Source organism: Parasteatoda tepidariorum, chromosome 2, assembly GCF_982258835.1.
Source record: "Parasteatoda tepidariorum strain Cologne lab strain chromosome 2, Ptep-v5.0, whole genome shotgun sequence".
NCBI lineage: Eukaryota > Metazoa > Arthropoda > Arachnida > Araneae > Theridiidae > Parasteatoda > Parasteatoda tepidariorum.
The window spans coordinates 30,518,791-30,531,702 of NC_141756.1; the positions used below are offsets into that span (position 1 = coordinate 30,518,791).

The 12,912-nt window shown below is 30.4% G+C and overlaps 1 protein-coding gene across 11 annotated transcripts in view; it reads left to right on the plus strand.

Annotated features, from left to right (window-relative positions):
• The window catches only part of LOC107442702 (uncharacterized), an 80,591-nt gene that overhangs the window by 12,108 nt on the left and 55,571 nt on the right, over nt 1-12,912 (plus strand). For 2 of the 11 annotated variants that reach the window (XM_043045639.3, XM_087157122.1), the window contains exon 1: nt 7,303-7,510. The exons of 6 other annotated variants lie outside the window; for them this stretch is intronic. In XM_043045639.3, the coding sequence (XP_042901573.2) occupies nt 7,406-7,510 (105 nt within the window). In that variant the 5' untranslated portion in view covers nt 7,303-7,405. Of the gene's footprint in view, nt 1-3,525; nt 3,667-7,229; nt 7,511-12,912 lie in introns of those variants that run through there. 3 more of the 11 variants (XM_071177360.2, XM_071177356.2, XM_071177354.2) reach the window with 3 other exon arrangements.

Genomic DNA, 12,912 nt, shown 5'->3' on the forward strand with positions numbered 1-12,912 from the left:
ATTTCCTGACCGCTCGATATTGTCAATCAAAATTTCCACTTCTTTAAAGTTTTCTTGAGCACTAATATTTTGACTAAAGCTCCGTGCTGGACGAAAATTCAAATTTCAATCGTTTTCTGGTCTCTGAAAATTAAATTTATCCTCATGTTATCGTCAATCGAAACTCTGACTAGCGAAAAGTCTCAAATCGTAACTGCACCTCTACGTTTAATGACAATGCAAATTTCAACCATTCCCTGACTATTGCAAGCAGAATTTATCGTCATGTAATAGACAAATGGGAATTTCGTTTGGAGTTTAATTCATTTGGAGTTTTTGTCTAATAATAAAACTCGTTTATATGGTTAATCGCCAAATAGAATTTATCGTCAATTGAATCAACCCTTTCTGACTAGTTTGCTCAAATTTGGTTTGGAACTCCGTGTCATTCAAGTTACAATTGTTTCCTAAATCAAATGGTGCAAGTAAAGTTTCTCGCTAATCGAAATTTTAATCACTTTCCATAAACAACTATCAGGCAGACAACTATTGGGAAGAGAGATGATTTTCTTATAATGAATAAATATTTTATTGAATTATATATTGTCCATTCTGGTTCAATACTTTTTGTTTCATTGCGGGCAAAAAAACTGAGCCAGGTGATTTTTGACTTCTTTATTTGAAGTAAAGGTTTTACTGTCTAAAACATTTGGGTAAAGACCGTAATATTGTAGACAACCCATTTCTCGTTTCCAGTGATGATGAGCTTCAAAAATGAATAAGTTTCTACGTTTAAGAAGCATACGTCTACGCAACGGCGCAAATTTCTTTCTGTAAGAACTTGAGTCGAGCTTTGAGATTGAACTTAAGGTTTTTCAAATAGCCATGAACGGTTGAATTCGATAAATTTATTCTTTGAGCGATCTCATTTCACATTGATTTTTATTCGCTGGTTTGCATGAATTAATGCTTTCTTAGCTTTAACTGGCCTTCCAGAACGTGGTGTATCTTCAACATCAAAATTGGCGGATCGAAATTTTACAAATCAGTGTTCTGTTCACATATATTCTCCATACTCTTTGGATAATTTTTCTATTGCTTGAACAGCATTTTTACCTTTTAGATAGTAAAACATGCCGAAAATGGTGCTTTTCACTTTCCATATTTGAACAGGCATAAATCAAAAACAACTGCTTAGAATCAATCTAGATTTTTCACAAGGAAGCCTTGCTTATGTATCAGCTGTCATCTGTTAGGAAAAACGAAATTGCTTTCTGAACCTTTGAATATATAAAAAAATAGAATATAATTTGAAAAAACTACGTTTTTCTAGCGCATTCAAAGGGAGAAAACAATTAAGTTTTTGTCAAGCTAAAACGAAAAACGTTCAGTGCACTTCACATTAGTAATAAAGTTACATCTTTAGAAAGCAATCCTCTACACGTTTTTCGTTTTTGGTTTGACAAAAACATATTTCTTTCTCTAGAGTTCGTTTTAAAAGTTAAGTTTTTAAAAATTTTTTATACTATTTTATTCTTTATTCAAGGAGATGTGTTTTACAAATAATGTTGCTAGACCTAAGTTTAAGTTAACATTCCTTTTGATGATATCTCTTAGAGATGGAAAAATTATTATCAAAATGTTGATCGTTACAAATTTCTGTTGAAGTTAATTCAGATGGATTAGTTAATAGAGTAAGTCGTGACAGAGAAGGGTTTAATCTTCTATTTCGAGCTAATCACTACAGCGATTCGAAAACTAAGTTCTCCTAATTTTAAACATTGTTTGTCCGTCTATCTATCCAATATGATCTTTATGAGCTAAGCCTATTTAGAGATTTGTATTCTTTCCGCAACAAAAGATGACCGATGTGAAATTTTTTAATCATCTAATTGCGAATCTGATGGGCAGGGGCCGAGAACCCTAACTACGAACGCCCCCTGACTGTTCCAGGCGATTGTCTAAAAAATTCACGATTTGCCTTCACGGTTTAGTGATGCGGTGCTGGTCTTTGTTGTTCAACCGTGAAAATGGCTGTAATCTTCACGAATGGAGGTCTGTTTTCTCTTTCGTTTGGGTGATGCCCTTGGATATCTGACGCAATGCAGTCAGTGAATAGAGAAAATAAGAAAAAAAATATTGGCAAGTCGTCGAATAAGTGACTTAGAATGTTTTCAGATGATCAAGCTTACCTTATGTGGACCAGACGCAAATGATGTTATTCACTGAAGAATTTATTGTGTCGTCATTTTATACTTAGATGTCTCCTGGTCTCATAGTATAAATTTTCATTGGATATGTAGCTTATGAACTAACTATTTATTATTTCTCCATTTCATCCTACTATTTCTCCTGCTATTTCTGGATTGTATGTGTAGCATATTTTTTGCAAATCGTTTGGACATTTTGTTCTACGATTTCGACCGGTACTTTTAAAGCTTCATTGAATAAGTATATTACTTATTTGCGTACTGTTTATTGTTTCTCATTTTTTGGGAAGTTTTTAGTTTTCATTTAAAGTTTCCTTTAATATTTTGTTGACCAGGGAAGGATTTATTGCTCCTCTATTTTGTTTTTAAACTTTGATATCTCCTATAAGTTTTTGCTTATCACTGTTAGGCCTAGTTTTCATCCAGTGAGCACTTAGTTTTCCAAGTATACTTCATTTTTCTTCTTTCTTTTTAAAAATCTCTTAGCATCTTTTTTTAGAAAGTTTAAATCGGCATTGCAACTGTTTCAAATCTTTTCTAATAAAAGGATATTAAATTATTCATTTCAAATTTTTTAATTGGGCTATCTTTGACCTTCTGGAGTCTACTTGCTGATAAGTTCTCTAAGAGTTAAAAAAGACACCATGAAGCGTTCTCTCGTGAATTACGGAGTTTTTATGCTTGGCATAAGGATTTCAACGTACTTTGATGATATGACTTAAAATAGTGTTTTTTAAGATACATTTCAGCATTTCGGAGGAATTTTAAATATTTACTTAAGACAGCGATTTAGTCAGAGTTTTAATTTAGTACCGTTCTTAAAATTCTTGTTTTGATTACACGTTCTTTTGATCTCTCCACATACTTTTTTAAATCGATTTTGAAAAAAAAAAAAACACATTTTGTTGGAATGCAACAGATCTTCTGATCTTTAACTCTTTCGAATAATTGTATAAGCTTCCTTTTGAACAAATTCGATTTTTTTTCCATCATGGGTGTTATTGTGAGCTGCCGTGGGAAGAATGAAGACGAAACTGTTAATAATGCAGACGAAGAGAAGCGGTCTAATGCCCCATCTCCAAATCTCGATAATGCTGTGTTACCAATCCAGACGACAAACGAATTTATTCGGCCTTTGGAAAACCCTTATCCGCCTTTGCCACCCGTTGACGATGTTGAGTACGGTCCAGGTGCGGGGACTTCCACTGATATTCCCAGACCTAAAACGTACGCAGTGGTCGTCAGCCGTTTGGCCGGACATAAGTGGTTGAAATTAAAGCTGGAACCTAAAACTCCATTGGAAGACAACCACGCAGAGGGAATGGACTAAATTCGAAAATTTTGTCGATGTAACTTTTTTGGGAATATTCTACTGCTAATTTAATCAAAATTCAGTTTAGTGTCATTGTGCCGAGTGGTGTTAAACTTTTTGTGAACTCTTAATCAGCTGTTGGCTGTTGATTTTCATCGAACCAGGGTAAGTTTTTCCTTTTATGCTCTAAATTTTGAGTCGTCTATTATAATTTTATATGTTAATCTTGTACTGGAACATCAAACTATCTCCTCGGTTATTTTTAATTTTTTTTTAATAATTTAATTCATAACATCGGCTAGAACAAATATATGGTTGGTTGTTGAGTGTTGCAATTGGAAATAATTTTACTACATAATGCGTGACAATGAATTACCTATAATTAATGCATTTGTGTGCTACTTCCATTTATTGTTGTAATTTAAATCTTCGGCTTATTAAAATGGGATTTTTTTAATTATATCTCTTTTTTTTCCCTCACCGACTTAACGTTGATCATCGTTAGCGGTGGTGACCTATTTTTTAAAATCATATTTTTATTTGCACATGGCAATTTATTTGCAACACTTTATGCACTGTGCTGGTCCAGATCGGTAGATCATCAACTGCATTGGTGTTTCTCTTTCTTCCTTACATAATATACTTACTAAGTCAAAAATTTTCAGGAATTAACTGGTCGTTAATGTTATTGTAGATTAAAATTTTGGGGAGATTTCCGTATCCTGATCTGTGGCAGAATAATCGCCAAGTCTTGGCTACTTCTGGGCAGTAGCCGGCGAGAAAAAAAGAAGCATCACATAAGGAACTAACTCGAAAGGTATTACTCGTAGCCACCTCCGGGCAAACATCTACATATTTTTTTTTTTTTTAATTTGCAAGATTAAAATCTATTTGGCTCTTTGGCGATTGTAGTTGGCGCGGCAGATCACGATACGGAAACATCCCCCAAATTTCTTTTAACATTAACTGAATACCCGTTCTTCGTACGGGCTAGAATAAATAAGCAATCAATATAACAATACTGAGTAACAGTATGGAATCCTGCACAAAACTGAAATACATATGCCAACATAATTTAGCTAAAATAATTCCTTTTTTTAAATTAAATTTGTAGGTACTACTGTTTGTGTGCTCTGGCAAATGAAGTTTTTAATCAATATTTGACTGCTTCAGTTTCCTGGGATTATTTATTTAATAGCTAGAATATATATTAAAACTGCATCAATACTAGAAAGCTTTAATATATATACTGTGAAAAGAAGTTTTTTTAAAGTCTAAAAGATTGAGTACCGGAAAAAAATAGCTTGATGGTGGTAAATTTTAACTATTATCACTACTACACGTTTAACTATGACCTCGAGCAACCTATGACAAATAATTCTGAACATGGTTAATCGTTATTTTGATGGGATGAACTATTTTATAAGTCCGTACAGATACTTACTTGTGCAGATGATATTGCTATAGTAGCTCGCACCACTTAAGCTCTTAAATAGGCCTTTATAGCGTTAAAACAAAAGGCAAAAGCAACTAATTTGTCAGTAAGTGAAAAAAACAAACAAATAAATATATGCTATGTTCAGATCTTCAAATCATCTGGAAATTGAAGACACAAAGTTTGAAAAAGTAGATAGTTTCACTTATTTAGGAGCAGAATTTAAAAGCAACAAAAATGGTCTAACCTCAAATCAAGTTTTCCAAAATTAAAAACTAAATTTCTTTCATATACTAGTTATAGGATCTGTTTTATTATATGCTGAGACATGGGCATTAAACTCAAGAACCAGGAGGCATTGGAAATTTTTGATCGAGAAATTCCTATAAGTATTTGAGGTGCAACTCGTGTGGACGGCTTATGGAGAATGATAACAAATTTTGAATTATATGAAATCTTTAAAGAACAGTCAAATACCTGAAATTCCAAAGAATAAAATGGTCTGGACAGGGTGCGTACCGTTTTTAATAAGTGCTTAAAGGTGTTTATTTTCGATTTTCGTTTTTTAAAAGCCCTTAAAGGTGCTTTTTGCATTGGGTGTTTTTAAAAAGTGCTTAATTTTCCCTTTTTCAAAATGAGATTTTTCCTTTTCCATGTTGATTTTCTCTACGAATTATGCAAAAAGACACAGTTCACATTGTTCTATTCAGCGTTTCCTCAATTAATTCAACCCCAATCTATTTCGGCATATTGTCAGTCCGTAGCGTATGAAAACGATATTCGTTTTACTTGATTAAAAATTTCATAATTTTTGACAATTGTCAAAAACGTTTTTTTTTTTTTTTTTTTTTTTTTTTTTTTTTTTTTTTTTTTTGACATGCCTGTTAAAACAAGATAAAACCGTCAATTGTCAAAAACTTTCCAATCCTGCCTAATTATATTTTAATTTATAAAAATATTTTTGAGTGCTTGAAAAGTGTTTAAAAGGTGCTTATTTTTTTGTTGAATAATTTGGCTGCGCACTCTGCACATCTGGTTAGAATGTAGGAAGATCGAAACTGCTGGAAACTATTTCTAGCCAAGTCTATAGGTGCCTTAGATGGATTGACTATCTTGAAAAGGACATAGATATTCTGAAAATCAAAAACTGGAGGATAGTCACCAAACAGAAAGAAGCCTGCAGTCGATGCGAATTCCGCATCCGGCTTTCACCGACCACAGTGCTGACGTGAAATGTCCTAACCGGTAGACGGATCATGGATTAGAGTCTCCTTGCCGTCAGGCTAACCGTGGGAGTTTCTCGGGGGCCTTCCTCTCTATGTAACGCAAATGCGGGGTAGTTCCATCAAAAAGTCCTCCACGAAGGCAAAATTTCTCCCTATACTCGATCCAGGAGCTCCCTTGTCTTCTGGATTGGGTTCAAAATTACAAGACTACGGAGTTGAACATTGGTAGTCGTTGGGTCGGCTGTTCAACGACGGTTATAAAATAAAATAATAATAAACTTTAAAAATGGAATTATTTTAGCTTTATTAATTGTGTTGGTTTATGTTTTTCAGTTTCGTGCAAAATTTCGCTGTATTGTTCAGCATTGATATTTTGATAGCTTATTTTTTTCCACCCCGTACGTAGAACGGGTATTCTATTAATAAAATAATACATTTAGCGTCAAGACTATAACTATTCCGTTTTAATTTACATATTGACTTTTTGTATGGATGGCTGACAATGTCAAAAATCCCATTTATTTTTATTTATTTAAGGTCAGTGTACTTGTATATTTAATGGGCCTCATTTTTTTTAAAAAATCTCTTACAAAATTGGTGGCCCTTACAAATAAAAAAGTTGTGTACCTCTAGTATTAATACAAGGCTCATCGAAAAAAAAAAATCTCAAAATAAATCAACTATGATGACGCAAAATGAAGTCGTCTGTATTTGTTTATTGCTTTTATTTAAAAAAAGAAGTAACAAAATCTAAAATCTGCATTTGTTACAACTCTCTCAATATTTATCTTCCAATAAATTACGTTGGATAACAATTGTTTATTTAGTTCTTTTTAGTTTCAGTTACGAGATCGCTGCTGATTCACTATGTAATCTCGAGGTTTGCTTGATTTAAAATAAATAAACTAAAAAAAAATCCGAGTGACTTATTTTGTCGCGAAATAGTTATCTCTATTCTTTTAATTTTTTTTCTTCTTTCATTGTAAAAACGTTCATTTTGGGTCTTTGTTTTTTATCAGTTTTCTTGTTCAGAAAATGCAATTGTTATCGCGTCTCCAATAAAGAACGTCACTTGGAATAACACCTTCCACGTGTTCGGGAGGACGCGTAATCTATTTCCCGCTACAGAGGAAGTCCGGCGGCTGTAGATGCAATTTTTGCATTTGCGTTGTTGTTTGTCGCTCAATTTATAACTATGAATCATTGAAGAGTTTGGTGTCGCTGGGCGGTCATTCTAGGGATAATGGGGGACATAGTAAGAAAAGGACATACCTTACCCAGAAGACGAAGGTTCTCAGGAACATGGAGTACTTTTTCTACTCTTTTGAGAGGAACGAAGGTATTTCAGGTAGGGAAAACATTACTGTGTTCGTCATTCAATTTTTCTACCTTATTTTTGAGAACTGAGATTTCATCAAATGAAATAGTGATGTGTGCTAACTATGAAATACTGAATATATTTGATGTTTGTTATATCATCATCTAAGAAAATTTTTGAGTTCGATGATGGACTCCTCAAATTTTGATTATTAAACTCCTACACAGAATATTTAAAAGTAAAAACGGGCTCTTCGATGAATTTTTCATATTAAAAACAGGCTCTTCACAATATTTTTCGAACTCAAAACTGACTCTTCAAATTTTTTTTATTTATTTTAAAAACGGATTAATTAAATTCTTCTGAAAAATTGAATTGATAATGCATTAATTCCTAATTTTAAAACTAACTCCTTGAAAAACACAGTGCCTGTCTTTTCTTCCTCTTTTTTTTTAAAAAATTTTTTTTTAATTTTTTTTGAATAGAAAACAAGATTTTAACATTAATGAATATGATTATATGCTTGTTATATATTCAGATGATTATGAATAGATTTTCACAAATTTCCAAAAACAATCTTTTTACAAAACGTCTGTTACAGATGAATCTGTAACGTCTGAAATCACGAGTAGATTTTACACAACTCAAAAAATAGTACATTATTTTCAACAGTACACTGGAATGACCCCAGGACTTTTACGCTTAATACTGGGTATTCTGTCCGATATTAAACAATATATCATATAAGAGCTTGATTTGAACAGCCGACCAACGCTCCTTATTTTTTTTAAAAAAAATTATATCATTATTTACAAAGTTATACAAAGCATAGCATGTTTCCAACCAAAAATATGAAAATATGAAGTTAGTGAATACTCCAACATATGGAAAAGATTATTTTCACGTTTTTATTCATTTATTTATTATTATTTTTTATTTTGAAAAGTTCATCGAACTTTAGTTTTAAATCTACGTAGTGTACTACTGTATTTAACCTCTTAATTGTTATTCAGTGTATTTTGTTGCAATGCAAATCACGATTTGTATGCTCGTTTTCCAGAAAAGAAAATGATCTCCTTTTTAACGTTTTCAGATCTCAAACTGTTATTGAAACAGCTGATAGATACTCTACATCGTTTTGATGTTTAAGTAATGACGGTTCTGAAATCTTATCATTTAATATCTCATTTGTCTACTATTCCCATAACGGACCACTTTGAATAACTTTTGATATAATATCCAAAATATTCCCGTTCGAAGACTCAATCTTATTGGTTCCTGGGGGTGACGTCAAACATGCTAGTTGATAATTGCAAACGATATTTTAGGTTACAAAATCAGTCACAAAAACGTACTTTCTCTGAATAAACATACCGTTTATTCGGATTTCATACCATTTAAATCTAGGTGGTTTGCCCCGGATTTTTAATTTTTTTTAAACATCACAAATTACAAATTCTGCTTTGAAATTTAGTGGATGTAAATAAATGATTGTGACATTTGTCTTTGTTTTTAATTATTACTATTTTAATCAATTACTTATTGCTTTTTAACATTCTTAAACCTTGAAATTCCTTTTTCTCAAAATCAACTTGCATGGATATAAACCGTTCTTCCCCTTTGGTCTTCTATTAGCAGAATATGATTCTGCGCATATTTTTGGGTTATTTATTATTATTTTTTTTGTTATATAATATATTAATAGTTGAAAACCTTTTCTATTCTGAGGCATGCATATTGTTAAACCATTTTAATGGTAAAACGATAAATTTGAATGAAATCCTTAAAAATATTTCTTGAGGAATAAAAATTTACAATTATGATTTTTTAAAATATTATTACTCAAAAACTATTTCACCAATTTTGTTCTAATTTTTGTTATCATTTATAATTAAATATTTTTAAAATCATTTGTAAATTTAGTTTACCTTTGCCATTCAAAAGGTTTTGACTATTATCAGATTAAATAACAAGAAAAAAAATATAGATATAAAAATTTTTTTATTTCACCTGAAATTATCTTAGGAGAAAGAAATTTTAGAATTGTGCGTAAGAAAGTTTTGAATAGTTTTAATATTTTCTGACAAATAGCGAAGTACGCAAAAAGCAAAATTAACGTTATTAATCTGATTCAATTCTATGTTTATTTAAGTCTTGTTCGTTTTTGTATCTTAAAATATAGTCTGTACAAGTTAATTAGCATATTTAAAGTCAACTGGGGCCATTAAGATTGCTGTTAGTAATATAACGAAAAAGAAAAAACGATTATTTTATCAGAAGCTGTTAAATTGTTCCGTTTGTTATTTTACTTATTGTACACAAACATATTTTATTAATTCCTTATTATTATTCTTTTTTTACTTGCATTTTTTTGGTATTTTATCTACAGGGGTCTGTTTAGAAGAAATTTGGGTCCGTTAACAGACCCTTCACAAAATATCTTTTCATAAAAACGGACCCTTCACGAAATATTTTTACTTAAAAACGGACCCTTCACAAAATGATTTTTCTTTTAAACGGACCCTTCACAAATTTGTTAATCTTCATTATTGTTTTGTTAATCAAATAAACCCTTCCCAGGGAAGAAAACAAGAAAGATGGATGTAAAGGAATTAAGTTTTGTCTTCGGCAGACGCTTTTTCCATTATTCGTACAAAATGAATATTCTGCGTTCAGCAGTATAGGCTAAATACCAAATATTTGTATGTTGTATTTCTAATTTAAAAGCAGCAATTGCTGTTTATTTTTGAAAATTAAATTTTTTTAATTATAACTTTACATTGCGGAGCATAATCTTGTATCTATTTACAATTTAAAAACTTATTGCAAAAGTTTTTTGCAATAATCTTGTATCTATTTACAATTTAAAAACTTATTGCAAAAGTTTTTTGCAATAACCGGACCCTATTTACACAATTTCATAAAAGCGGACCCTGGTTGAAAGAATGTGAGTAATTTTTCCACAATTTCACGAAAAACGGACCTTTCACAAAATGTCTGGACAGACCCCTGATCTATTGAAAATCAAATTAGTTACACTTTTTTTTACAAAAATAAAAATTTTAGATGCATAATTCAGAAATGATAAAAAAAAAAAAACTTCAGAATTGGAACACCGAATTGAAAGAGTACAAAAAACATTTTGTTCTAATTATATTTTGTGCACAATTCATTTTTTTGATTAAAAAAAGTCTGATTCATTCATAACAAATGTTTAGTAGTTGATATAATTTATTTTTAAATGATTCATAAATGTTTTAATATGGTGAATAATTTTAATTACGAACTCTCTAAATTACTTGGCCTATTATAAAATAAGAACCAATATTTATTTTTCATTTGAGCGCTAAATATTAACTTGAAATGAGATCTTTGTAAGATATAGCAATTACTATAACAATTTTTAGAGATGTGCACATTTTTATAGACATTTAAATATTTTATGGCAGTTAATTATTTGTTAAGTAAAAAGATTTTTTTTTTTTACTTAAAAGTTTTCTTAAAACAGGTAACTGGGCTGCAGCCCATGAAAATCATGCCTAAATCTTTTTAAGACTTTTAAACAATTATTATCTGTTCGCAACTGAAAATTTTGAATTGTAAATTATTTTTAACCCATTTTCGGATAAAGGGTAAACTAGTGGGCTGCGCCCCTTGCTCGTTAACGCTCGCCAACCCCCGAAAATTGCTCGCTACTAACTTAGGTACATTGCAAATGCACAGAATTCTAAGAATTCAAAACAATCATTCAAATCCATATAACAACTTTTTTTTTTTTAAATTACATCTTTTTAGTAAATACTAAGTCATTAAAATAAATTTGAATTCAAATAAATGACATATAATTCGTTAAACCTATTAGAAATGTGCTATAATGTGCACGACTGAGACTCATTCTTCAATGAATAACTAATAACAATAATAAAACAAATAAATTCGTGATATAAATCAAAAATCGTCAAATAAATTCGTAATATATAAATTCGTGAAAAAAAACGCTTTCGACAAAATACTAAAATAGAGATCTATCGACAAAGACTACTCACTTCTGCCTAGCTTAATAGTATGAGATTGCTGCAGCTGTTAGGGTGAATTTCGGAAGAGATCACATTTGGTGAGAATGCTCTCTCTGGTTATTTTAGTTTCCGTTTTTAAAAGCGCTATATGTTGAGCCACCTCAGCTGGATTTGGCATGTGACATTTTTAGCGGTAATCATTGGTCGATTTTCTAGCATTCCCATTCGGGGAGTTGTAATGAGGCTTTTTTTTGTCGCTGTCTAAGAGAAATATATAGATAGATAGTTTTTTTATCGATACCATGATATATGTATGTATTTTTTACTAATTAAATTTTTTTTTGCTATTCTTAAGGGCGTTGAAGACATCTATCTATAAAATATTAATTCAATTGGAATAAACAGCCTCTGTTACAAAAATTTTTAAAATGCGATTTTTTAAAAAATTGAATTGGTTATTGACTAATTCAACTTTTTGAAAAAGCATAATTATTTCATTTGAGATTAAACATATATTTTTTTCTTTGAATTAAAGTTGCAAATTCTGTATAGAAAATTACCATTTTATACCCTACTACCAATAACATTTTATTGTTATATGCATCATTTAATTTCTTACCTACCATAAAGTATTAATATTAATAAAATATTATTTTTCATGCATAATTTTTTTTTTTTTTTTTTTTTTTTTTTTTTTTTTTTTTTTTAAATTTAAACATATTTTGATGAAAATCATACCACATTTTGGAAAATGTATATGCTTGTCCTAAAATGAGTTAAATAGGGTTCGTTGATTTAAATCTGCTGCGCTATTTAAATCAAGTGATTTTTTTTAAAAATTATTGATTTAATCAAATGATTTTTTTTTAAATAAATCGATTGTTCTATTCAAATATACATAGCATTCAAATATATAAATTTTTAAAATTTTCATAATTTTTTTAATTTTGTATTATTGTTGGCTTAAAAAATTTCAACTGGCAAAATTACACAAGTACTTGCCGCGTGGTACGTTATAAATTACCGTTTTTATTAAATGACAATTTAAAAATCTTACATTTTTCTTTTGAATTTTTTCATATAGAAAATTAAGAACGAGGAAAAAAATTGATGCAGTTTTATAAATATATATGTAGGATTTCTAGTTCACAAAATATCTTTTCATAAAAACGGACCCTTCACAAAATATTTCAACTTAAAAATGGACCCTTCACAAAATAATTTATCTTTTAATCGGACCCTTCGCAAATTTGTTTATCTTCATTATTGTTTAGTTAATCGAATAAACTCTTTCCAGGAAAGACAGATGGAAGAAAGACAGATGTAAACGAACTAAATTTTGTTTTCGGCGGACGCTTCTTCCTTTATTCGTCCGAAATGAATATTCTGCGTTCAGCAGTAAGACTAAAAACCAAA